The sequence below is a fragment of the Podarcis bocagei genome (genome assembly GCF_964188305.1).
Source record: "Podarcis bocagei genome assembly, chromosome: 1".
Taxonomy (NCBI): Eukaryota; Metazoa; Chordata; class Lepidosauria; order Squamata; family Lacertidae; genus Podarcis; species Podarcis bocagei.
Window position 1 is genome coordinate 94,267,713 of NC_138125.1, and position 26,487 is coordinate 94,294,199.

The 26,487-nt window shown below is 42.0% G+C and overlaps 1 protein-coding gene and 1 long non-coding RNA gene across 4 annotated transcripts in view; one reads left to right on the forward strand and one right to left on the reverse strand.

The window, feature by feature from the left end:
- Window positions 1-15,050, forward strand: part of SLC15A2 (solute carrier family 15 member 2) — a 65,817-nt gene extending 50,767 nt beyond the window's left edge. For both annotated transcript variants that reach the window (XM_081188620.1, XM_081188619.1), the window contains 6 exons: window positions 2,224-2,270; window positions 6,071-6,181; window positions 7,563-7,659; window positions 10,008-10,154; window positions 12,250-12,354; window positions 14,665-15,050. In XM_081188620.1, the coding sequence (XP_081044746.1) occupies window positions 2,224-2,270; window positions 6,071-6,181; window positions 7,563-7,659; window positions 10,008-10,154; window positions 12,250-12,354; window positions 14,665-14,841 (684 nt within the window). In that variant the 3' untranslated portion in view covers window positions 14,842-15,050. The remainder of the gene's footprint in view (window positions 1-2,223; window positions 2,271-6,070; window positions 6,182-7,562; window positions 7,660-10,007; window positions 10,155-12,249; window positions 12,355-14,664) is intronic.
- Window positions 4,507-26,487, reverse strand: part of LOC308584330 — a 31,268-nt gene continuing 9,287 nt past the window's right edge. Inside the window, exons 4-5 of one of the 2 annotated variants that reach the window (XR_014006773.1) lie at window positions 7,173-7,296; window positions 4,507-5,081 (exon numbers count right to left, since the gene is read on the reverse strand). This is a non-coding gene — a long non-coding RNA (uncharacterized lncRNA). The remainder of the gene's footprint in view (window positions 5,082-7,172; window positions 7,297-26,487) is intronic. The other variant, XR_014006774.1, reaches the window with a different exon arrangement.

Here is a 26,487-nt window from a genome sequence, read left to right on the forward strand (position 1 = left end):
GGCTGAGTCTAATGATAGAGCTAGTCCTGACAGGAGTTTAAGGTCAGAGGTCTTCTTTCTGCAACAGAGTTTTATTTCCTCTCCCCATGACTCCCAACTTTCTCTCACTGTCTGCTGCTGCCCCTGGACCTATGCCTCTCTTTTCATTTTATTTCCCATGTTCTTATGAAACAGACATTTGCCCCTCAGTGCTTTTATTCTCAGGCTCTTGCAAAAGCTGCCACTAGACATCAGGATGTGCACATATTTTTTTCTGCCTTTGCCTTTGCATCCCCTGTTCATTAGCAAGACATCACAGAAGTCAACTAACACTTACCTGGGGATAAGGTCCATTGAACTCAGTGGATCTTTTTCTTAGGAGATATGCATGGGGCTTGTTTTCAGTTTAAGCCCTGTTGCTTTTGCAAGACTGGTTATTTGTTTTGTTTGTTTGGTGGGAATCAGGAAGAGAATGATTGCTGCAGCATCTCCATATATTTGATGGCATCACAGCCACTGACTGAAAAATTAATCATTGTTGGTTAGCACCAATAACTGGCTGGATCCACTAGTGAGATGCTAATCAGCTTGAATTCATTATCAAGGGAAATGCTGCTGTGGACTGTTTGCAAACTAGTTGTTCATTATTAATCATGTTTATCTACTATTCCTTTTACAATTTATTGTCTGTTTACAAAATATAAGCCACGCAGCACTCAAAGGCCTTTTATAGAGATGGAAGTGAAAAGGTTGGGAAGAAACCCTCTTCCAAAAGTCATTACAGTTAAGTGTAAAGGACTGCCCAGCTGTTGGAATTGTTACTGACAACTGGGGCCCTCTCACTAGTCCTGTTTGTATGCCCTGAGAAAGTTCTGTGTAGCACACTCAGTTTATGGAGTGATATTATAGCGATTACAACCATTATTTAGAAACTTGCAGGTTAAAAAAATTGTTCAGATTTTAAAAATGCTATTTTGGATGAATATGTGAAAATTCAGCAGTGCATATCTCTTCCCAGCCCTTTTAATGAGAAGTAACTGTGGTTTGTATCCAGTTGTATCCCTCTGCTGATGGAAAACTTCCAATAATGGAAGGATGTAATTGGATAGTATCTTCCATTCTTCAGATCTGTGTGAGATTTCCCACCATTCCCCTCCTGCATCTTTCACTCCCTAACCTTCAGCTAAACAACTTTATGCATTCAATTCCTTAACCAACATGATCTGCTATGCTGTGGTGATAAAGCTTAGGCCTTAACCATTCTGTAGGAAAGAAAGGTCACAGACAGTCCATTAAGTATTCGTCTGCTATTTAGAATTGAGAAATGTATATAAGGTGCTACGTACTTGTCTAGACCTCTGGTTTTCAACTGATAGGTCAGGACACCCACTTCAAGGTCACAGCCTGATCTAAGGTGGGTCACAATGGCAGCACTTCCACACACAAAAATGCATGCTTAAAAATTAAGAACTGGGTCTCCAAGTGCATGTTTGGGTTAAAGGTGTATGGAAAGGTTGAAGAGTCCTGTTCCAGAGGCCCTCCAGACACATGGTATCACATGGACTCACTGCAATGCTTCAGTGTGTACTTCTCCACCACTTCTTTCTCAACTCAGTGCTGACCCAGACCCTGGTGATCTTCTCCATTCCTCCATGATTTGTGGAAACTAAGGGCTTGTTCACACTTACCTTTTGCCCTGCACTTTAAAGCTCTGTGTCCAACTGTTTGGTTTCACTTTTTCATTTTTTGTCCCCTGCCCCAGGAAAACCCAGCCTTTAATGCTAAATCGTAACAAACAGTAATTTGGGTTTTCTGCTGATTGCTGTTTGCTCCAATTCAGGGGTAAAGAGTGGGTTTTTCAGGGAGAAGCGCTGGGCACAAAAGAACATCTGGATGAGCCCTAAGTGCAGCTGGTGAAGCACCTGTTTTTGTCACAAAGTAGATCAATGCATGCCTGGGCAAAACAGGGTCCCATTTTAGCTTTTAGCTTTAGCGAGATGAGAAAGTTGCCTTGCCTGTCATTTGGACCAGGTAGGTTATGAATTGGATAGGAACCTTCCTACCAGAAATCAAGCCATGTAGGACCTGATAAAAAGAGCATTTCAAACATCTTCTTCCATTTAATAAGTTCACATTCAGAACCCATGGGTTTTTTTTAAATTTTTATTTACAAATTATTTGCTCGTTAGAAAACCTGCATATAAGCAGAAATCATGTACTGATTTTGTTTTCCTTTGCTTTCAGATTAAAGATATGGGGGGAAAGCCATCAGAAGGCATGTCTGCTGTGAGGTGTGAACTGGATTTGGGTGACCTGTTTCTTTGCTGCTCTAATTCCATGCTTTGACAGAAGCCGTTAACACAGGCTCAGCCAGAGCTTGGGCCTCATCAGTGTGTTTCAAATGAAAGCTGTACTATATGGCAATTATGCTTGCTATGGCTGCACCCAGTGAGAGTGTAAAGGTAGGAAGTAGTAGGAAGAGTCTATTATCACTAAGCAGTGACCAAAGAAGAGGAGAACTTTAGCAGTAGGAAATGCAAGGTGATGGTGGAGGCAGGGAAGTCAAATGGTGCAGATATGCAGCTGCTGATTGGTTAGGAACAACCACTGCAGCAGTTCCCACTGAGCACTCTGAAGCAGCCACATCACACACATCTATACAACGCTGAATTCAGTTGGCTACTTGCAGCTGCTTCTCTCCACCCAGGGAAAGGGTGCTGTGTTTTCTCTGCATTTTGCAAAGCGTTTGGACAAGATGCCTTCAGTGGGTCACCTTCCCAAGTGGGTCAGTCAATCGCCATTTCCCTCTGGTCCCAATCCATTGTGCTCTCCAGAAGCAGAGGGAGTCTGCAGCTCTTGACAAGTGTTTAGCAAGTGTTTAGTGTTTAGTGTTTAGCAATTCATGTCTCCCATGCCAGATTCCCCCTGTTTCATGTGGCACACACAGTTTTGATGTTGCTGCAGCAAACATGATTGCCATGCAAACTGTGAAGAGGCTCAGAGAGACAGCTGCACTAGTCAGATATTCTGGTTCAGTCTTGTAAGCTACCCAGAGTGGCTGGGGAAACCCAGCCAGATGGGTGGGGTATCAGTAGTAGTAGTAGTAGTAGTAGTAGTAGTAGTAGTAGTAGTAGTATAGCAGTAATACAGTTCATGAATCCACCATGCAAGCCCGAATGACATTAGAAATGCTTCCTTCAGAGTGGCCCAAGATTGAAATGTGGGTGAAGGGGAGTGACCTTATGTGAAGGATGGGAAACCATTTTGGTATCAGTGAACTGCAACTCCCATAATCCTTGACTTTTGGCCATGTTGGCTGGGGCTCATGAGAGTTGACAGGGGAGGGGAACCTGTGTCCCTCCACACAGAACTTACTGGGTTTTAACTCCAATCATCCCTGACAACTTGGTTGGGGCCAGTGGGAGTTGGAGTCTCCAACAACATCCGAAAGCCCAGCCCCCACCCCGCCTTACGCCACCAAAATAATGTTCTAAAGAAGGAAATGCAAGTTTGCCATATTGCTTATACATGTTCCTTATTTTATTCTTATTCCTGTAATGTGTCTTGCTTTTAAACTGATTAACTGAAGATAATTCTGAGAGTATTAATAAAGGAAAGAGCACCCCTTCCATCTGAATAACAATTCACATAATTCATTGGGAAAGTCATCTGTAAAACCTTACTTGAGTGGAGACTTCTACACAGTTTGCTTATTACAAATGTTGTTTCTGTTGAACACTCTTTGGAAGGGAAAATACGTCTTTTAAATTACAACCTCTGTTAAAGCCTGTGATTAATGAATTAATCAATTGCAATAATTAATTCCATTTTTTCTCTTATCCTAATTATTGTAGTGTTGCAGTCCACTGCCCACCTCTAGGGATCAGAGCCTCCTTCATTCTGCAGAAAGCAGCGGGTGGGGTGGGTGGAATCCCAGATAGTTCAGATCTGTAGCCATTAGACCGTAATGTTTTTTCTTTCTTTGCATTGTGCAAGGAGTGGAAACAGTCTACACTGTGCTTACCTAAAAGGAGCAGGGAACAACTCACTTGGTTTACATGGTTGCTGATGCTCATTCGGTTCTAGTCCTTAGCTGCAAGGAAAATGGGAAATATATGGAAAGAAACGTACCATTTTGCATGAGACTGGACAGATCTATTCGGCTTATTTAGGACTTGGAACACTGTAAAGTTTATGGGGAAACTAAATCTTCATTGTTGAGTTTAACCCCACTTTGGAGATCTGGCACTGTACCCAGTGCTGGTGTTCCAGCCACATAGCAGACTTAGACTTGCACTTCAAAACTTTCCCCTCCTCTCACCTGTGCAACCTCAGAATCTGCTTTAGAGGGCTGAGGAACCTTGTGGAGTAGATTTTGGGGGTGTAGAAGGAGGGGAGGAAAAGGGGCTGTGCAGTTGGATTTGACTGGACTGGATTGGATACAACCAATGGATTCCAGGTCAGGAGTATGTAAGGAATTACAATATGCCATTCAGGCGTTCTGTTAAAGTTTGGGTGAATAATATGAGGAGGGTGAGGGTGTGCTACCCTCACCCACAATGTCCCTGTTGGCTTCACCCTCAACATTTCCACGTTTACAGGAACTCCTCCCCACAATTGGGAACCCTACAAAGTCCTTTAATTGACAAAGCCAGACCAAACCTGGGAACTTTAGCATACAAGTATGTGCTGTGCCATAGAACCAGCAAATGTTCATAAACTGTGCTGAGCTGGGATTTATCCAAAATGTTCTCACAGTTTCTCTACCCTCCAAGATGAAATATTTAAAATATAATGGGATCCATTTCACCCTCCCAAAGACATATTCACCCTGTCTTGTTCATAGAGCATTCTATTTAAATTGCTAGCAAAATTAAGCCAGCACAAAAAGAAATAGATAGAATTTCAGGAGGGAGGTCACTGGAAATCATAATGCAGGTTTGTGTTTCCTACCAATGTTAGAAATTCCATTCTGATTTGTTGAAGGAAGGTCTCTTTCAAATCAGCAGATGTCAGGCTTGCACAGTTAGTAACTCAAGCCAAATGCAGCCATGTATGGTGGCTCACCAGGGTCACAGCGAACCTCCTGTTCTGCTACCTGCCTACATAAGAAAAGATTAAGGGAAGATATGGTAGCAGTCTCTCCAGGAATGTGAAGGGATGTCAGGCAGAAGATGTTCTCATTGCCCCACTAGAACCAGTGGGTGGCAATTTGCAGGGAAACAACACTCTTGGCTGTTAGGAAAACCCTGCTAATTGTAAGAGTTGTGCAAACCATGCAAAAGGCTGCCCTTCACTAGATGTATTTAAGCAGGAGGTAGCCCACTGCCAGAGATGCACTGAAGGTTCTGTATTGAACAGGAGTTGCACCAGGTGACCTTCAAGGTCCCTTTCACCTCTGTTGACTGCAAAACAGAGTAGATTGTCAAGGACCTGGTGGGCTATGCTCAGCTTGGCCAGTCATGAGTTGTGCAGGTCTGATATAGTTGCATAACAATTGTTGTTCAGCATCCTGTTTTAGACAGATGTTTGGGCAGACGCCTTGCTGAGAATCACAAGCATCAGAGCTTACTAGCCACCCCCTGCTGTACATCCTCTGCCTGGAGCCATAGTGATGCCCCTGAACTCTGAGATTTTGTTATTTTTCATTCTGAAATAAGTAATCATACAACTCTGGAACTTACCCAGTGCCTTCTGAAAAACATAGTCTTTGCCTAATATAGCCAATAGGAAATTGTTCTTTCTGGAGTAGTATCATGAAGGAGAGTAATGTTTAGCACCCTTGACTAAGGTTTCCATCCCCCCTCAGCCACCCATCCCACTGAGTTTCTTGGATAGAATTACCCACACAAATCATTTTATTTCCTCTAGAAAGGAAAAGGGCATCATTGCATTGTCTCAAGGGGTTAAATATATAGGGATACAGTAATCTGTGATTAATTGGTAGTATTTCTGGTGGCAAGACTATCATAAAAATTAAGAGATAGATGAAGCCCCCTTTAAAAAGAGATTGCATGCCTCCAGTGAAATATCTGATGCTTTCTTTCGCTTTATTCACTTTCTGTCATGATGAAATCAAGTTTCCTTTCAGATTCATTAATTCTTTGGACCTGGATGTCAACATCACTCTTGGCAATGAGGATTTTGTCAGTATTAACAAAAGTTATGGTGTTTCAAGCTACAGGACCCTGGCAAGGGGAAGGTGAGATGCTGTCAACATTTCCATGCTCTGAGCTAGCACCCATTTCTCTTTGGGGGCTCTCTGTGATATCTCTGGGTCAGTTCACTAGAAATTTGGCTCTTTCTTGTTATTATAAGGTATGGTTCTGGTCTAGTTTCCCCATGAATATCTTCCAAATACCTTTCCATCTAAATAATCCGATGAAGAGAAGTGCACAGTGGGAATGTTCTGGGCTAGGCAGCTCAGTGGATAGCCTACGCTCCAAGAAGCAAACAAGAACAACAACAAAGCTCCACTGAGTTTAGGAATGAAGCTCACATAGAGCTTTCTCAGCTTGAAATGACTACATGGAATATCCATAAGTGATCATGTAGATGTATGATGGGATTAAGCACTACCAGTCCAAGGCAGGCATCACAGTTTCCCACATAGTCCATAACAAGGAAATTCAGCATTGTTAGAACTGACAGTTCTGATCCTTACTTGACAGCAAGGAAGGACCATGTAGTACAGCTCATGCTCTGCAGGCAGAAAGTCCAAGGTTCAACTCCTGGCATTTGCAGTTTAGAAGTTCAGGTAACAGGTAATGTGAAGGACCTCTGACTGAAACCCTAGAAAGCCATTGCCAGTCAGAGTGAACAATACTGGGCCTGATAAACAAATGATGTGTATTAATCCTTCTAGTGCAGCTAGCAGGAGCCCTCCAAGCTCTCACACGGGTCTTTAACAGCTTTGCTCTCAGAGATCTTTTAACAGGAGGTTCCCAGGATTGAACCTGTGACCTTTTGCCTACAAGGCAGATGCTCTTTCACTAAGCTGTGGTCTCTTTTTAAGAAAGGCATGTTCATTTTGCATCTTCTCTTGCTCCTGAGTAAATTAGTATGTGTGAAAAAGATGAGTACAAAAGGTTATTCTTCTTCCCAGTCCTTATGGTTGGTAAGCCTTGCTGAAATTAGTAAAACCAAACCAGGCATCTGGCAAATCCGAATTGCTTCTCTGCAATTTTGCCTACCTGCACACGCAGAACAGGGCCTAAGATGTATCTTCTTCTTCTTCTTCTTCTTCTTCTTCTTCTTCTTCTTCTTCTTCTTCTTCTTCTTCTTCTTCTTCCCCCCTGTCTTTAAAGAAAACCAGAGCTGGAAAATAAAGCAATTTACTGTACAATGCAAAATAAATGCACAATTGTTTTTGATCAGTGCCCTTCTTCAGCTGTCCCTAAAACAATAGCTGTGAATATTAAAATGCTAATAACACACTGTACTGTACTTAACACAGAACCAGAAACATGGGTTATACAATGCCCTCAATCAGCTTGAAGGATCTTGTTAATGGCTACACCTTGTGCTTTTCAGTCATGAGTGGCTAACCAGGAACTATTGTGTTCCCTCTTTGTCATATCAAGATACAACAATGTCAAATGCAGAGTGGGAGCAGAAGAATTCATCCTGCACCTGGGCCTTCTTGATTTTGGAGCTGCATATACAGTTGTAATAACAAACGTAAGTTGCCCATTGACTCTTGCATGCCATTTCCAGCCAAAGTTCAGCCACAGAAGTCAAGGCTAAGCCACATACATGTCTCCCACATTGACCTCAGTGGGTGTCTGGCTGAAATTCTATGTGGATTTATTAGGGACGCGGGTGGTGCTGTGGTCTAAACCACTGAGCCTAGGGCTTGCCGATCAGAAGGTCGGTGGTTCGAATCCCCATGACGGAGTGAGCTCCCATTGTTCGGTCCCAGCTCCTGCCAACCTAGCAGTTCAAAACCACATCAAAGTGCAAATAGATAAATAGGTACCGCTCTGGCGGGAAGGTAAACGGCATTTCCATGCGCTGTTCTGGTTTTGCCAGAAGCAGCTTAGTCATGCTGGCCACATGACCCTGAAGCTGTCTGCGGACAAACGCCGGCTCCCTCAGTCAGTAAAGCGAGATGAGTGCCGCAACCCCAGAGTCGTTCGTGACTGGACTTAACTGTGAGGGGTCCTTTACCTTTACAATTCCTACTGAACAGAGTGAGATTTACTTCTGAGTAGACATGCATGGATTGCAGGTCTGGCATAGTCCTCGGCATGGTGCAGCAAATGCTGCTCACAGATGCCAATGGCAAAACTTTTTTTAAAAGGCCCTGTGCACATCAGGCAGCTGCAGCCTCTACTTAATTTCCTCAGACACCTCTGGATCATGACATAGGGCCCAGAGGCATTCTGGGAAAATTAAGATGGTGGCAGCTGCCTCAGTGTAGAAGAATTTTCCTTTGTCTGCCTAGAAACAAGCCCCATTGAACACTTTGTTACTTCCTTCTGAATAAATATGCATAGAATTTGTGATAAACACACTGATGAACTGATGGATGAATGAACAGACATATGAATGGATAGACACAGCCCAGCAGAAATTAAATTTTTGCTCTTAATTCTTGAGGGTCTGACATAGATTGTCCAGTTTTTTGTTTTTGTTTCATTACTGAATATTTAATACTTCACTATTTGTTATCTATAGCTCTATCAACTGTTTCTTGGGACACAATATGAGACTGGCCAATCAGGAGCAGGAATTTCCAATACTCATTTATTCACCCCATGTCCACAATGAAAATCAATCCAGCAAAATACAATTTGTATCCACTATTGTTCTTGCTTTCATTTCAAAAATGATTTATTGATTAACACCACGCACGCACACACATGCATTTGCATTGGATTTTATTTGCATTGAAAATAATGGGGTGGAATAACATAGTGACAACATAACTTATACAACTTAATTATGTAAATTACGTTGGTTATGTAATTTTACTGCAGCAGAGAGTGAGACAAATGACAGTTTTTGACAGAAGTTGAACTGCAGCAGAATGGAAACAGTGCTGCATGCAGTGAATACAGGGAGGAACAGAAAGCAATGCTTTCTTTCATCTCTACTGTGAACAAAAAAAGACAAGTAAAATTTATCACACATTCCAAGCAATGAAGTATACACATACGTATTCATCATTTCTATTGTGTGAATTAGTCTTTATCTGCAAGTAGTTATGTTCTGGATTGGTAGAGTTGGTAGATGTGAAAGACCTGAAGTAAATGTAATTGCATTATACTGAGGAGTATGTATTGTGCATTTATGTACTGCAGTCAGAATAATGGGGGATCTAGATTTATAACAGTATGAACAATCAAGAGTTTAGCAGTATGCATCAGGATGGTAAAGAACTGCCACTGATAGCACTCAAGTCAATCTGGCCTGTTTTGAATTTTCTGCTGGCAGTATCTCTTCTCATTATATACCTATTCTTCTTATTATTGACCAAGTGACTGATCTTCTCCAATCTGGCTGTTGCAATTAACAGTATGCTTTGTTCAGCTTCCAGATCTATTATGCTTTGTGGCATATGCATAAAGAAGCTAAATTATGCATATGGTGCTGCAATATGGCTGAACTGCAGTATGTAAATAGCTAGGATCATTATCTTCTATGCCCAATCTTTTGTCAACATCAAACTTCTTTTGAAGGTGTTTGTGACATTTCTCCATAGTCCAATGAGTAATGCACACAATTACTGCTCACCCCTTTTAGCCTTCTAAAACAGGCCTTCTTGTTGTCTTTCCCTTTATGGTGATTAAATGCATCTCATAAACAATTCCAGCACCTTCCCGGTAAAAGCAGAGTTTGCCGATGCTTTTAATGTGACTTTATTTCAGTCCATTGGCAGAGTTCACAGTTGTTTAGTGGGCCCAGGAGGAGAATGCTGCTTCAGTCTTCAAAAGAAAACCTTTCCTCTCCACACACACACACACCAACATAGATTCTGCATTAACATCACCTAATCATCATGACTTGTTTTCCTCCTAACTTAGACTTCTACAAAATCCCTCCAAGCATGGAAGACAGAAGACATCTCAGCCAATAATGTCCATATTTCATGGCAGATTCCACAGTACCTGTTAATATCAGCTGGAGAAGTGATGTTTTCCATTACAGGCATTGCCTTCTCTTACTCCCAGGTAATGTATGTAGAGCACAAAGAAGAAAATCAGAAATCTGAAGTGCTTAATGAGGAGAAGGGCAGGATAGAAAGCTGCACTGTGCCAGGTCTTCCAAAGGCTGAGAGAACAGAGAACAAGTTGCAAGTTTGGTGTAGACTTGCACCACAGTCCTGACCAAATTTACTGTGAATTTACTTGCAAGTAAAGTGTGCCTTGGACTGCAGTCCTGATCTATTAATATGTACATCTCTCTATTCTCCATCTCCTTGTGTGGACATGATGACTGAATGCAGTGACCAGAAGATCTGGCACAATAAGAACATAAGATGTGCCCTGCTGGATCAGTCCAAAGGTGCATCGAGTTCAGCATCCTGTTCTCACAATGGTCTGTGGGAAGCCCACAAGCATGAAATGAGCATAATAGCCCTTTACTGATCATTATCCTCATCCACTGGTATACAGGGGCACACTGCCTCCGAGACTGAAGGTAGTATATAGCCATTTTGACTATAGCCATATGAACTTGTCCCATATAACAGCCATCCAAGTTGGTTGCCATCACTACATCCCGTCATAACAAATTTCATAATTCTACTATAAACTAGGTCAAATGGGTAGAAACTACAGCCCACACAAATACGGTACTATGGAAGCAATTACCCTCCTGTATTAAAGGTTCCAGGAGTAAATGGAAACATTTGCTTTGGCTATCACAATATAATATTGATGTTTTAAAATTTATTAGGTGATGGGGGGAAACTAGTATATAAAGTAATCCTGAGTAATCCTTTTAAAACTTAAGGTCTAGAAACATATTAGGTTTATAGCAATATGGGACAGAATATAATTGGGAGCAGTGTTAGCTTCAGTCATGTGCGCTCTCTCTCTCTCTCTCGTTTCTTTTGTATTGTGCTGACAGATTAGTTCTTATTTGTGTGCAATGAGGAGGGGCCATTGTTCAGTAGCAGAGCACATGCCTTGCATGCAGAAGGCCTCCTGGTCTGTCCAATTTTTTTTTTAAAGGATCAGATTGCTGGTGATAAGGGAAAATCCCTGCCTGACACCCTGGAGAGATTCTGTCAATCAGAGCAAAAACACTAAGATAAGCAAACCTGGTATAAGGCAGCTTCCTATGCTGCTTCCCTCAAACGTCCAAGAAAACCACATTGATTTCAACAGCCACATTGATTTCAAAGGCTATGTGGTATTTCTCCACTCTCCTATATTCCTGAAGTCTCTTCTTGGGGCCCCTGGGAAAAAACAAAGATAACCCACACATGACACAGGCAGGTAGGATGACGCTTACATGAGAGCTGCTGGAGGGCAGAGGAAGTATGTGCTGGTTCTCAGACTCCCCTTGATATACCTCAGTGCCATTTTCTGCCATGCCTCAGGGTTGATTGATTTACACACACATAAATGCTCATCGCTCGATGGCCGCAGCATCAGATTGTGATGGTCAGATGTGAATGAGCCATTACATGTCAGACACCTTGGCAAAGACTTCCAGATCACTTCACATTACCTCAGAATGATATAGTGTTATTCAACTGAGTCAGTTCACACATCTGTCTGCAAGTCACTGGGCCACTCAAAAGCATTTTGGTACCTGAGGTAAATGGTGTGCTGCCATCCCCACCCTCTACCATTACATGTACAGATGCTGACTGGAGTGGCATATCACCACCACCACTATTTATTATTAAGGGAATTTAACTTTAACTCTGGCAATGAGGCAGATGCCCTTCACTGCACATGAGGGCAGCAAACTAACTTAAGGGCTGAAGGTCAGGCCACATGGTGGACACAGCCCTGTCCTGCAATGCCTCACCACCATTCCCTTTCTGCATCTTCTGCCAGAAGCAGCCAACTCATTCTGCCTGATGGTAGAGGCCGGTCCTGGCGAATCATCAGGTGTTGAACCAAGTAACTAAGGAATACATACTGATCTGTAACTGACCCACAGAGCCATGAGGTGATTTGCTTACTCCATTGCAAAACAGGAAAGTGGTTGAGTGCAGTCTGCAGCATAGTACTCAGTGAGGATGCTGAGGAAATTTCTCAGTGTTTGGGAATGGACTAATCTTCCTGGTTTTCTTCATTTTTTTTTCAGGCTCCTGCCAGCATGAAGTCAGTGCTGCAGGCTGGCTGGCTGTTAACCGTGGCTTTTGGAAATGCGATTGTGCTTGTTGTTGCCCAGGCTGCACCAATGGAACAGGTATGGGATAGAATACATTAACCATGGCACTAAGGCTGGAGTTGTGAGTAACACTCCACAGGACATTCTGATCTGCTTTCAGTACATTTGGCAGCCATTTTTCCAGATCAAGGGTGGGGAAATTAGTGGCTTTTCATATGTTGTTGGGACTCCAAATCCCATCTTCCTCAGTCAACATAGCGAATTGGCAGGGATGATTGGAGTTCTCAGGTATGTTTTCTATGCTCAGGAGCAATCCCTGTCCTGTCCAGTAAAAAGGATTAGGTAGGGGGTGATGGGAAAGGCATTTTCTTTGCATTAGACCCTAGGGAGTTAAAGAAGAGAGTACAGGGTAAGATGGAAATGGCAGTCACTCACCTATTTATTTCCTAGACCTGGTTTTACTGGTGATTAACCCGGCAATCCCCAATATAGTCAGAAGTAATCTGCTTAACCAGTTCACATTGTCCAGTTCACATATTACATTTGTTTACACCAGGGATGGGGATCTGTGTCCCTCCAAATGTCATTGGAATCCAGTTCCCATTTGGCCTAGCAACCATGGTGAACAATCAGGTATTATGGGAGTTGTATTCCAGCAGCATCTGGAGGGCCACAGGTTCCCCATCTGTGAAACATGAATGCATACCCAAAGATGCAGGACTTTCTTCACACAAAGAAAGACATCCTTCTGTTAAGGCAAGAATGCATGTTGTGTCGAAGAGGAACGTTCTAAAATGGGCCATCCTTCCTATCACTTTAACTTCTGTAAAGGACGCAGCATATTAGTATGCTGGACAACATTTTCTCTGTTAGTGTGGCACATATGTCAGTGAACACGAGAAGGTGTGGATTCAGGCATATCCAAAAGAATAGGCACAGCTAGTGCTCTTTTTTGTGATGGCACTCCCTGGTATGGATTACCCTAATGGATGGTATTCACCAGTACAGAGTACTATCTCTTTTTTTCTTTTTTGGCTGCCATGACAGTCATTTTGTGCTGCAACCATGATGATCAAGATATGACTACTGGCAATACTTTTTTTTAAACCAAAAAAAGCACTGGGTACAACCAGTGGAAACCAAATCCTCCTTCCAAGTGCTAATTTAAAATGCTCAGAGAGACTTATAACCTAGATTGTTGCCGACAGTTTAATGTGTATGATTAGGACACTTGCCTACCAATGGCCCCAGTATATAGCCCAGAAGTAATGAATGCGGAAATAAGTAACTTGTACAAAGGGGAAGAGATACATCACAAAAAATAACTGATTAACCTACATAATGGAGAGAAAGGTCACTGAGCAAATGAGCAATTAACTAATAAAGCAATAGAGCTGACACAACAAGGAGAATAGAATGCAATTAGTGTGCCATCCAATTTAGTGTCCTCCCTCACAAATTAATAACATACACACACCAAAAAAAATTAATGCCAGGGCATTTAGTAGAGCACATGTGTTGTTCCATTCTGTACCAGTAACAATAGATGTATATTGCTGGAAAATATTCACAGGAAGGACATTGGGGGGGAAAGAAGAAAACTAATTAAACTAGATTCATTTGACTCTACCTGTCAGCTCACATGATGCATGACCTTGCTTGTATATGACAATATCAAGTTCATGCACACTCAGGCTACAAACCATTCATTTAAAGCACCTGCCCCACCCCAGATGTCCTGTGAATTGTAGTTCACTCCTCACAGAGCTGTAATTCCCAGCACCCTAAAGAAACCACAGCTCCAAGGATCCTTTAGTGGTGTGTGTATGCTTTAAATGTGTGTATTTATTCTCATTTTCCAGCATATGAGTGTCTTTTATTGCACAGAAGAACTCCTATGTGCAATTAAGTGTTTTTAAACTTTGGACATAATGGTGGGTTGGGGGTGGGGCTACTTAGTTGGTAATGTGTATTACTGCACTTACTGCAAAATATGCTGAGCCAGCTCTGCTGCATTCTGTGGCCATCCAGCTCATTCTGCTGAGTGGGAACCTGGACTTCTGCCCCTTATGGTACATCTGCAACTACAGCTGTTCATGTTATCTCAGTCGTCTCCCAAACACACATGCACACATGCACATGGGGGAAGGAGGCACACCAGCTATTGGTTAAAGCAAAAAGATCAAATTGTGTCCTATAAATTGCATCTCGTTTGGCCCTGTCAGAGTTCTGCTCCTCTGTCACTTCCAGGTGCCATATGCAGCTGGTAACTAGAAGTGAAATAGTTTGACTAAGCTTCTATACAGTTGGAAGAAGATGAATGTGTAAGTGTTGTTGGCAAATAAATATTAATTTTTTGTTTTTTTCAAAACCCTCTTCTTTCTCCAGTGGCTCGAGTTTGTCCTCTTTGCTGCACTGCTCTTTATCGTGTTTATTATTTTCTCCATCATGGGATATTTTTACACCAGCATGGACCCAGAAGAACTCCTTGCCAGAGAGGACCAACAAGGGACGTCAAACAGTAAAAATATGATTGGGCTTGTTACCAAGAAAGCAGAGCTATAAAGGCGGCTGTGGACACTGGCATGGGATTTTGTGGCCTTTCTCTTTTAACAAGATGTGGAGGAAATGGATTTATTTTTCATGATGGCATCTCACAAAATATATTATATTCAGGGGAAAGGGCAAAACAGGCTCTTTTAAAGTCGGCTGAATAAATGTGAACAAACTCCTTGGACATGAAGCATTAAAAATAGATGCAAAGCGGTTTCAAATCTGCCCATTCCTTCCAGCCCCACCAAGCAGTTGGAGTAGTTATTCTCAAATGTACACAGTGTGGTGAATGACCATCATCTCAAACAATAGGTCGTGTTTATTTGCAAAGTTCTCAAGAAATGAATGAGTGAAACAACCTGAAGAGCACACAAGTAATGCATAAAAAAATATTCAAGAAATGCATCAATGGATAAAATCTAAGGGGTGTGTGTGATCAAGTATGTTATAATTCATCCTTCCTGCTCAGTTCCATTTTTGTGCCAACATGCTATTATAGGCAGACAAAAGCAATAGGTCACAATCCAGAGCGGTTTATGAAGCTTGCTTACCTATGTATCTCTGACCGAACCCCACTCTACCTCCAAGAGCCCCTCTTTCAGCAGCTCTCCTCATGCAATCTTCAACCTGATCTTTAAAACAAAACAACTCCCCCAAAGTTCTTACACTAATGTGGGAGGTGTTGGCGCTGCTGTTTCTGTTGGGACCTGGAATGGTTTTCAACTAAGTTTTACTCAGTGTGTAGTCACATTGAAATTAATGCGCATGACTAAGTTAGGTTCATTATTTGCAGTAGGTCTACTCTGAGTACAACATAGTAGAACATCACCCCAAAATGTGGGAACTGGCATTAAGGGGAAGTTGTTTTTCTCCACCTAATACGAACTACCAAGCAGGATGTTAAACTGAGTCTCACCATTTCCAATGAAAATCAGCTCATACACCTCAGCTGTGCTTTTTTTTAAGGAAAAAAAGGTGCCATTACTCTCAACGAAGATGTTACAGTATGTGCCACACTTTTAACATCTGGAGAAAAATGGTGCTGGTACATCATACCCTTGAGCAGCCCCAGAAAAAAAGCGCTACACCTCAGTGTTGGTGTTAGTGCTGTTAAAACAAATCTGGTTCCTAATCACAATATTAACGTAATGTTTGGTTTGTTTCATAATCCAACATTTTGCAAAGCTGTGTTTCTTTGAATTATCCGCTCATGGAGCATATGCCTGTAAGACTTTCCAGACAGTCTAAGACTCTGGATTGAGATATTTGTATGCTCTGCTTGCTAAGCTCTGGTGACTTGGCCAGAAGAGTGCTTTGATTTTGTATGTTTTACTGTACATGGATCAACTGATCATAGATTGTTGCTTAAGAATATCGCTATTCAAGTAATAAGCTCTTTAAAATGTGACAATTTTTCTGAGCAGAAAACATTTCCACATAGAGAATGGCATGCAAGCCGTGTGTAACTTTTTATCCATCTGTTCCTTTTATTACAGCAAATTGTCACTCACAGAGTGACTCTTGGACTAGAGAGACCTGAATTCAGACCCTAGTGAGTCAGTGAAGTATATTGGCTAGATCTGGGTCAGACACAAACTCTCAGTCTATCCTACCTCACAGCCCCAAGTAAGCTGTCTTATGAGACATGGCAGGAAACAAATAACAAATATTGCTATGAAGATCCATCAGCACAAATATATGGATTGTAGTGGTTATGTGGAAGTTGAGTAATAGTGATTGCTTTCAGTAGAAACACTTGCATAGCCTCTCCAGAATTCCACTTCTACTCTGATGCATACACAAAGCTTTTGCATTTGCAAGCTTCCCCATTCACTTCACTGAAGGAACATGATCAGTGTGCACAACAGATCTAAATTGAGAAGTTATTGAGGATGAAAATATCTGGAGGATGCATCTCTAACAAGCTTCAAAACCCATAAACAATTGCTGGATCAGGATATGTTAAAAGTTGGGGCACAAGAGCACCAAGGTTTACATTACTGTGCAAAAAAAAAAGAAAAAAGTATGTATCTTCTTATCTCTTACCATTCTTCAGGCTCAGAGGAAGGCAGATAAGAGCATAAATGATGCTTTTGGCTCTTGTAAGAGAATTAATCAGAGATGCATCTATTTCTTTGCAATGTCGAGAAGTGCAACTTCCAGGAGGCCTGTAATATAATTGTCCAATTTCTCAGCTTGTACAAGCATGAGATATTTTGCTGCTTGAAAGTTATAGCCTCATAATTATTGGCCCAGTTCTTATGCCTATCCTAGATGGATAGGAATTGCTCTCTCCCTACTACCTTTTGAAAAATACTGGTGGCGGGTAGGGCTCTGCCTGCTTCTCTTTACTTGCTAACCCCATCACTCCTCCCCCCACATTAACCACCCAGTGCTTCCCCTTCCTACCCCATGCAACTACTAAACACCCTTTCACCTTCCCAATATATTTTAAGCTACTTTCTATTCTACAGCACCACCATTTACACCTTCACCCTTGTATCCATGCCTACCCTTCTCCCTCCTTTTGTGCAACACCCACTTACAGACAGACCACCCCATGGAAACCCCTTGCATCTTCCTCTTCTCATGTACTGCAACTACTCAGCACCCTTTTCATCTCCTACTCAACTATGAAACCACCATTCCCTCCTATTCAGCACTCCCTTTTGTACCCTTGCTTTCATCTTCACCCTTATTTCCATGCTTCCTACTCCCTCTTTTTTGCAATTCTAATTTTCACCATCAGCCCTTTCCCCTGCCCCCTCCTTCCTTTTTTCAACTCTCCCTTGCATCCAGACCAGTCCCATCTCCATGCCACTGCCTCTATCCTATTCTTCAGCCCCCTTTTCACACACACCACATGATGATGTATGTGACTGTATCTTTGAGATGCATAGAATCTTAAGAGAAGGAGTCAGTTTGTTCAGCTAGAGCTTAAGTTCAACTGATGGAAGTTCTTAGCTCTATTTTTCTAGAAATAGAGGTGCTGGAACTCACCATGAACACCTCCCTTTTTCCCTTATAAAGGCAATGGCGCCCACCAGAGAGGTGCCAGAACTCAGTTCTGATGAGTTTTGGCACAAACAAACAAACAAACAAACAAACAAACAAACAACCATTCTCTTTAAGGTCCATTCAGAGCTGCTTCTTCTTTAAATGGCAATCCACTTAAAGCCTGAGTTGATGTTTGCTCCGACTGTGCGATAAAGAGTGGGTTTTCGACTTCCGGTTCCGGACGCGAGCAGTGAGGAAGCACAGAAAGCCAGCTCTTGGCTTTCTGGGCGCTGTGAGATTGTGGGGAAAGACGCGAGGGCGCAGCGTACCCCGAAACCTCAGGGGGGGAACCCTTGGGGGAGAGGCCACCTGCAGCGTGGACGCGGTCGACCTATCCCTCTGGGAAAAGAGAACAGAGAGGAACGAGAGAACGGCGACCGCTAGCGCAAACTGGGAAGTGCCGCCTCACAGCGAAACGCCCAGAGCTTCAGCTGCAACAGCGTCGGAGCTCCTCAAGATAAGAACGGGGTCTCCAGCATGGGAAATTTTCTTTTTTGAAGTGCTTATTATATATAAGCGCGCAGTTGGCGTGAAGCTAGGAGACGCCCAGGTTTTTTTTTCTTTGTTTGTTTATTTATGGGATTCTCCTCGGCAGCGGAGACAAGATGGCGCAGAAGGGGAGCCGCAGGAGTGAGGAGGTCAGTGAATTCAGTCTGACTGAATGAGCAAGAGCCGAGTTGATAGTGAATTTGGACTGAATTGTTTTTTTTTTAATGATTTCAAGGACTAAATTGTATTAAACAATATAACGCCAATTCCGGGGGCAGACAGTGACGGACGCTTTTCCAAGCTCCCCGGTGAGGTCTCGTTTTGACTACGACGACCCCCCCAATATCATCTACGCTCCTCAAGGATATTTACTCAAGGACAGACGGGTGAGGACTCGCCAAGGGAGGTGCGGTAGGGGTCTGACCCTCGGTTTGCAGCCTGAGATACGTTAAAGACGCCCAAAGCTGTGACGGTAACAACAGGACAGGTCGCTGTTGCAAACAGCCGGCTATTGGTGGCGGAAGTCGGACGCTGAGTAATCAACGGTACAGAAGTTTCCCTCTGTTTGTTTATTTGTTTGTTTGTTTTTTTCATGACTGTGCCTGACCTGTGTGGGGCTGAAGAGGAGGGCATGAAACTCTGAGTGGGAGCCTTGACTGTAATCGGGGGATATCATTGGGATCGCAATCACTTGGTGAGAGGAGACCAAAGTGCGTAAAGTGCTTAAAGTGTTCAAAGTGTCTGAAGTTCCTGAAGTGCTGGAAGTGCCGGAAGTGCTAGAAGTGTTGGAAGCCCCTGAAGCTCCTGAAGTACCGGGAGTGAATTAATCAGGACTAAAATTGACTGTATAGGAAAAGAAGTTGTGTAGGACGACCACGTTTCCAATTAGACTCTAATAGACTTTTATAGACGCTCCACCCCTCTCCCACCTACCATTCCCCCCCCCTTCCCTTCACCCTTCTTCGGAGTGCTGGGCGCTGGACGTGACGCAGGTGAAACTAGGCAAAAAGACTCGAGGGGAGGACTGAGAGGAGTAGAAGGGGAAAACAAATTAAAGCCAGGAGTGGACTAATCGATGTTTCTGGAACAAGAATTCCCCCCAGGCTTTTAAAGGGTATATAGAGGGTTTGTCGGTTCTCCCGGGGTATACATGTATTTTGTATGGACATTGGATGGGACAAGATCAGTTATAACATTTACCACCCCAGCAGGCGCTCTCTGAGGGGAAAGGAGGGAAAGGTCAGGATTATAGGACTATAGGACGAAAAAGGATTATAGGAAAGAACTAACGGTGAATAAAGGGAGTGCGTCACAAATAATGATGGGGAAGGAAGGGAGGGACGCAAAGAAAGTCGGTGGGACCCCGGGGGAGAGAAAGACATCACGCCAAGAGGAGATCAAAGATTTAGATAGCTTATGGTTCAAAATAAAGGAAGAATTTAAACAAAACGAAACATATATAGAAAATAAGCTAGGGGATATGCAAGAACTGATTGACAAAAAAATAGAAGAGGCAGTAGGAGAGCTCTCATCAAAAATCCAAGACCTGTCAGTAAAATCTAAGATAATTGAGGAGTCTAATAAGAAATTACAGAAAGAAATGAGGGAACAGAAAAAAGAAACAGGGAGGATGAGGGAAGAGTTGGGGGAGTTAAATAAAGCACAGGACAGGATTTGGGACAATCTTGCTATGGCGGACATGCGTCAAAAGCAGCTCCATTTAAAATTTAGAGGTGTGGCAGAAGAAAGAAATGAAGATGTCAGGAAGAAAATGATTAAGGAGCTATCTAAATGGTTGGGCCTGGAAGAAGAAGAGATAGCACTAACAATAGATAACGTATTTAGAATGTCTAGACCACAACATTTAAAACCTAATAAATTTTTGGGAGACTGTCTGGTGATATTTAACTCCTTAGAAATGAGAAATCTAATTCTAAGGACGAGCTATCGTAATAAACTCAGAATTGAAGGTAGACCCATCATTATCTACAAAGAAATCCCAATCAGACTATTACGAAAAAGAGAGGGCTATAGACAAGTGGTCGCGGCTCTAAGGAGGAATGGAATACAATTTAGGTGGGAGTTCCCCGAGGGGATCACCTTCTTCTACAAAGATAAGAAATTTAAACTGACGGATATACAGGAAACAGAGAAGTTCCTGAGAAGATATGAAAGAGAGCTGGGAAGGACAGAGTATAGACTGCGAGATAGGGAAGAAACGAAGGGGAATGGTCGGGAGAAGGAAGAGGAGGGGGAGGAGAGCGCGAAAGACCAAGGAGATAGGGGGTCAATCTCAGGAGATGAAGAGGAGGAAGCCGCAGTGGGAGAAGGGGCGGCTGAGGAGGAGGGGCTCTCAGGAAACAAAGGCGCTAGATTCTAATTAGAGCTTTGACCTGAGATAGAGTAGTCGGAGAACTAAGATAACACTGGACACTTTAAAATTTTTATCGTGGAACGTGAATGGGTTGAATGAGAAAATTAAAAGAAATAAAATCCAAAAAGCTTTGAGAAATAAGAAATGTGATGTAATCTGTGTTCAGGAAACTCATATTGCAAAGAGGCATAGACATATTTTGATGAACAAAAAGTTGGGAGTAGAATTTGTAAATTCGGATGTAAACAAAAAAAGAGGAGTGGTAATATACGCCAAAGAAAGGTGGGAACCAATACAAATTTGTAAAGATGAGGAAGGGAGAATATTAGGTATTCAATTAAATTTTCGAGGGGAAAGAATTAATGTAGTGTCGGTATATGCACCGAACTCAAATAGAGCAGAGTTCTTTGAAAAACTTGAAAGTTTACTGCTGGAACTGGATCCTTATAAGTTAATTCTATTGGGAGATTGGAACGGGGTACCAACACCAAGTATGGACAGAAGTGAGAACCAGAGGAACGTAAACAGGGGGAAGCTCCCCAATGCTTTCAATGATTTAGTGGAAAATTTAGATCTAATTGATATCTGGAGACACCGAAATCCCACCACTAAACAGTTCACTCACTACTCAGAGCCCCACAAAAGTTGGGGCAGGATCGATCAGATATGGGTGACTAGGGCGATGGTATGGAGAGTTAAGAGATGTGAGATATTACCCAGGACCCTGTCAGATCACTGCCCTTTGGTCTTGGAAATTAAAAACGAATTGAAAGGGCAACCCAGGTGGAGGATGAATGAATATCTATTTGAGAATGAGGAAGTGCTAGATATGGCCAAAAAAACTCTGAGAGAGTACCTGGCGATAAATTTGAGTAGAGACACCCCAATAGAGGTGGTATGGGATGCCGGTAAGGCAGTCCTAAGGGGCTTTTTGATACAGCAAAATAGTTATAGAAAGAAGTTAAGGGAAAAAAAGAAGGACAATATTTTGGCCCAATTAAAAGATTGTGAAAGGAAACTGGCCTTAAATCCAACAGATGAAACGATCAGCCAAGCGGTGAAGGTGTTGCAGTCCCAATACTCAGCTATTTTGAACCAGGAGATAGAACAAAAAATTAAATTTACAAGACAGAAATATTTCGAGTCGGCCAATAAAATGGGGAAGCTGCTTGCATGGCAGCTCAGGAAAAGAAAGAAACAAAATACGATTAATAAACTTATTGTAGATGAGAGGGTGATAGAGGACCCGAGTGAAATTGAACGCAGATTTGTTGCTTTTTTTGAAAAGTTGTATGAAAAAGGAGAAGAGAGTAGTGCAGAAGTAAAAAACTACCTGGATCAAGAAGAAAGAAAATTTTTTACAGAAGAGGACTGTATACAACTAAACAAAGCGGTGTCTGGAAAGGAGGTCAGGGATGCCATTAATAAGATGAAGAACGGGAAGTCCCCAGGTCCGGACGGCCTGCCAGCAAAATATTACAAGAAATTGGTAGATCTGTTAGCGCCGGTATTAACAGAGGTAATAAATAACACTCTCCAAGAGGGGAGGATCCCTAGTTCCTGGAAGGAGGCGTACATTACGCTGATTCCCAAGACAGAAAACGAAAAGACAGATTTAAAAAATTATAGGCCAATTTCACTTTTAAATTGTGATTACAAGGTTTTCGCTGACATCATGGCAAGTAGACTCAAAAATCTACTAAACAGATATATACATAGAGATCAAGTGGGATTTCTCCCAGGGAGGCAATTGAGGGACAATGTCCGGCACGTATTAGATATAATGGAGTTCCTGGAGGCAAGACCAGATGTACCAGCGGCCCTTATCTTCATTGACGCAGAAAAAGCTTTTGATCGCGTCTCCTGGGAATTTCTGTTGCAAAATATAGATAAGGTGGGAATAGGGGGCCCCTACTTGAAGGCTATTAGGGCGATCTATACAGAACAGCAGGCTAGGCTGATTATTAATAATAACCTGACTAAACATTTTTCAATAATGAAAGGGACAAGGCAGGGTTGCCCTCTGTCACCTTTACTGTTTATTTTGGTGTTAGAAACAGCCGCGAACAAAATAAGAGCGACCCCGAATATTAGGGGATTAAAAATTGGAGAGAAAGAATACAAACTAAAGGCCTACGCTGATGACCTGGTCCTTTTCTTAGAGAACCCAATTGAAAGTATTAGCAGAGCGGTAGAACTCTTGGAAGAGTTCGGTAAATTATCCGGATTCAAGTTAAATAGGGGGAAAACCAAAATATTAATAAAGAACTTAACAGCACAGGAGAGATTACAGCTGGAACAACAGGTGGACATTAAAGTAGTAAATAAAGTGAAATATTTGGGAATCTGGTTATCCCCAAAGAATATTAACTTAGTAGAAGATAATTATAATAAACTTTGGAAAGAAATGAAGAAAGACATGGACACCTGGCGTAGATTGAATCTATCCTGGACGGGGAGGATGGCATCGATTAAGATGTGTATTCTCCCGAGGCTGTTATTTCTGTTCCAGAACTTACCAGTTATAAAAGGTACCGCCTGCTTTAAAAACTGGCAAAGGACCTTGACCAAATATATTTGGCAGGAGAAGAAACCTAGGGTGAAACTTAAATATTTGATGGATTCTAGGGAAAGAGGGGGCTTTGGTGTACCAAATTTAAGGCTCTATTACGAGGCGGCATGTTTACTTTGGATTAAAGAATGGGTCACATTGAAAGATACTGATCTACTAGACCTAGAAGGATTTGATTTAAGATTTGGGTGGCATGCCTACCTCTGGCAGGAGAAAGATAAAATTCATAGAGGTTTTTATAATCATTCAGTTAGAGGGCCACTTTTAGAAGTTTGGAATAGGAAGAAAAGCGTGATAGAACAAAGTACCCCTTGGTGGCTCTCACCCGTGGACATTATCAAAATAAAGAAAGTAAACATGACAGGTAGAAGGTGGACGTATGAAGATCTCCTAATTAAATCAGAAGAAGGGTGGAAATTAAGACAGCAGGATGAATTAAAAGAGAAAATCAAGGACTGGTTTCATTTACATCAAATTAACGCACTATGGAGGGAACATAAGAGAATAGGCATGGGAGAAAATAAATCTAGATTCCAAGTAGAGATTATTGAGAGTAACAATAAATTATTATCTAAAATGTATAGGCAACTGCTGGAAAATGAAAATAAGGAAGTGCTGATCAAAGAGGTAATGACTAAATGGAATAAAGACCTTGGATATGAGCTAGGTTATGACAAATGGCAAACTTTGTGGAAGTATGGCTTGAGATTTACGGCATGTGCTGATTTAAGGGAGAATTTATACAAGATGATGTACCGTTGGTACCTGACCCCGGCTAGATTAGGGAGAATGTATAGAACAGCAGATAATACTTGTTGGAGGTGCAAAGAGAAGGTGGGGACCTTCATTCATATTTGGTGGACCTGCGGGGAAGTGAAAGGTTTCTGGGGACAAATTTACGAGGAGTTAAAGAAAATTTTGAAGTATAATTTCCCCAAGAACCCCGAAGCTTTCCTCTTAGGGATGATTGGGGAGGAAATAAAAAAATCAGATCAGACCTTCTTTCAGTATGCTACTACTGCTGCAAGGATTTTAATAGCAAAGAAATGGAAATCCCCCGAAATACCAACAATGAAAGAGTGGCGGGTGAAATTGTATCAATATGTGGAATTGGCGAAACTTACACAATATATTAGGCGGGACAACCCCAAAAAGACAGAGGATTGGTCCAAATTTTTAAGTTACCTTGAGATTAATTTAGGAATTAATAATTTGACAGTAGATGATGTTTGACTCCTACGACGTGGAAAGATGAATGAAAACAACTGCAGATGATATATGTAGAATATTTAATCCAAAGCTGAGGTTATTGGAAGTCAAATGTGTGTAAGGGTGTGATTGGTTTTCTTTTTTCTTTCTTCTTTGTTCGCTTTTTTTCTTTTCCAGGTGTATATGTCTGATTTTATGTATGTGTAATTTTATGTGCTTGCAATAAAGTTTGAAAAAAAAAATTAAAAAAAAAAAAAAAGAGTGGGTTTTCATGGGGAAAACTCTGAGGGGGGACCCCAAATGCTCAAAGGGCTTTTAAATGTGGGCTTATGGTGGTTTCCTGTTTGCAGGATGTTCTCCCCAGGCAGACTCACCGGGTGCCTTCATGACATATCCTTAGGCACCAGGCGAAAACATTTCTCTAGGACTAGGCCTTTGTTGGTCTGCTTTTGCTCTATTATGTATTTTGGGTTCTCATTTTATGGTTTTGTGTTGTGAACTGCGGTGTGATCTTCAGATGAAGAATGGTATGCAAATTTTAACAACAAGAACAACAACAACAACAGAATGGGCTTCCCCAGGGAATGTGGTGGGGCAAACAGAAAACCATGCCTAGAAAGCAACAACAACCCTCTGCTTTCTAGGCACAGGACAAATGGAAGTGTGGACAAGTCCTCCCTTCCTTCATGTGTATAAAACAGAGATATTCAACCAAGAATTAAGAGGAAAACTCCCTCACAACTATATAGCCAATAAACATACATGCTATCTCACTGAAGGATCATTCCACTCCACCTGCTTGCTTACATCCCCCTCTTGGCAAGTTGACTTTTAACACCAATGGAATTAGCCCATAAATTGCACACTGAAAACTACACATGCTGAGATTTCCTTTTCAACATGACTATTAAATGTTCAGGAGCCCTGTGCTCTTGTTTGCTTCTGGCTACCCACAAGTGAAGTTTCACTTGTTTTCCATTTTCTCTGTTTATGCCCATTATGTTTGGGGATTACTGGAGCACATTCTTTGCTCTTCAAGAAATTTGTTTGCTTTTCCTAATTCTGTTTTATGACACATTGCAAATTAGCTCTGCAACAGCTGAACTGCACGAGTGTGATGCTTTCATGAGCTGCTTCCAAATTGAAGCACACATAGAAAATAGGCCTCTTACCCACTCATCCCAAATCCCATGCCTGAAGGAACAGATGAATTCCAGCACTGGTTAGCACTAGCGGACATGATTTTAAATTACTGGAGCATTTAAATTTTTATAAGCCTTCAATTTGGGTACTTGGCTTTTGGAACACACATGGCACCTGATGAATGAAAATTATTGGGAACTTTTATTTTGTTGTAAAATAAAAGGTTTATCTGCAGAAGGCAATGCCACTGCCCAATGAGATATTCTTTAAAATCACATAATTTCCAAAAGCTCTTCCTTTGCTAAAAGCAACAACAACAATCAAATTACAAGGGGGGGGGGGACAGAGGGAGCCAGAATCAGTCAGGGAGCACAGATTGTCGCGCACGCAGAGCTTTAATTAAAGGAATCCAGTTCCAATATAATAAAAGAGCCATTTTACATGCAACATGACTCTTTATTTTCCATTCATATTGCCAAATATACCCCCTGTCTCAGATTTTGCCAATAGATATCTGCAAAGAGTGGTAGAAGAGACAATAAGAGGTTTAAAAACAACAACTCAACATCTTGTCCTGCTCATTGATGAGATTCAAAACCCTTAAAAAGCCCAGTTTCACAATGCAGCATGATCACTGCCACGAATCACTGTATGTTCCCTGTTTCAGAGTCATCAGGGTTAGCTATAACCTGTGGCCTTCTGAATGTTCCTGGACTCCAATTCCCATCAGCTCCAACCAGCATGGTCAGTCAGTGGTCAGGGATGATGGGAGTCCAGCAACGTCTGTAAGGTCAGAGGTCGTCCACCACCCCAC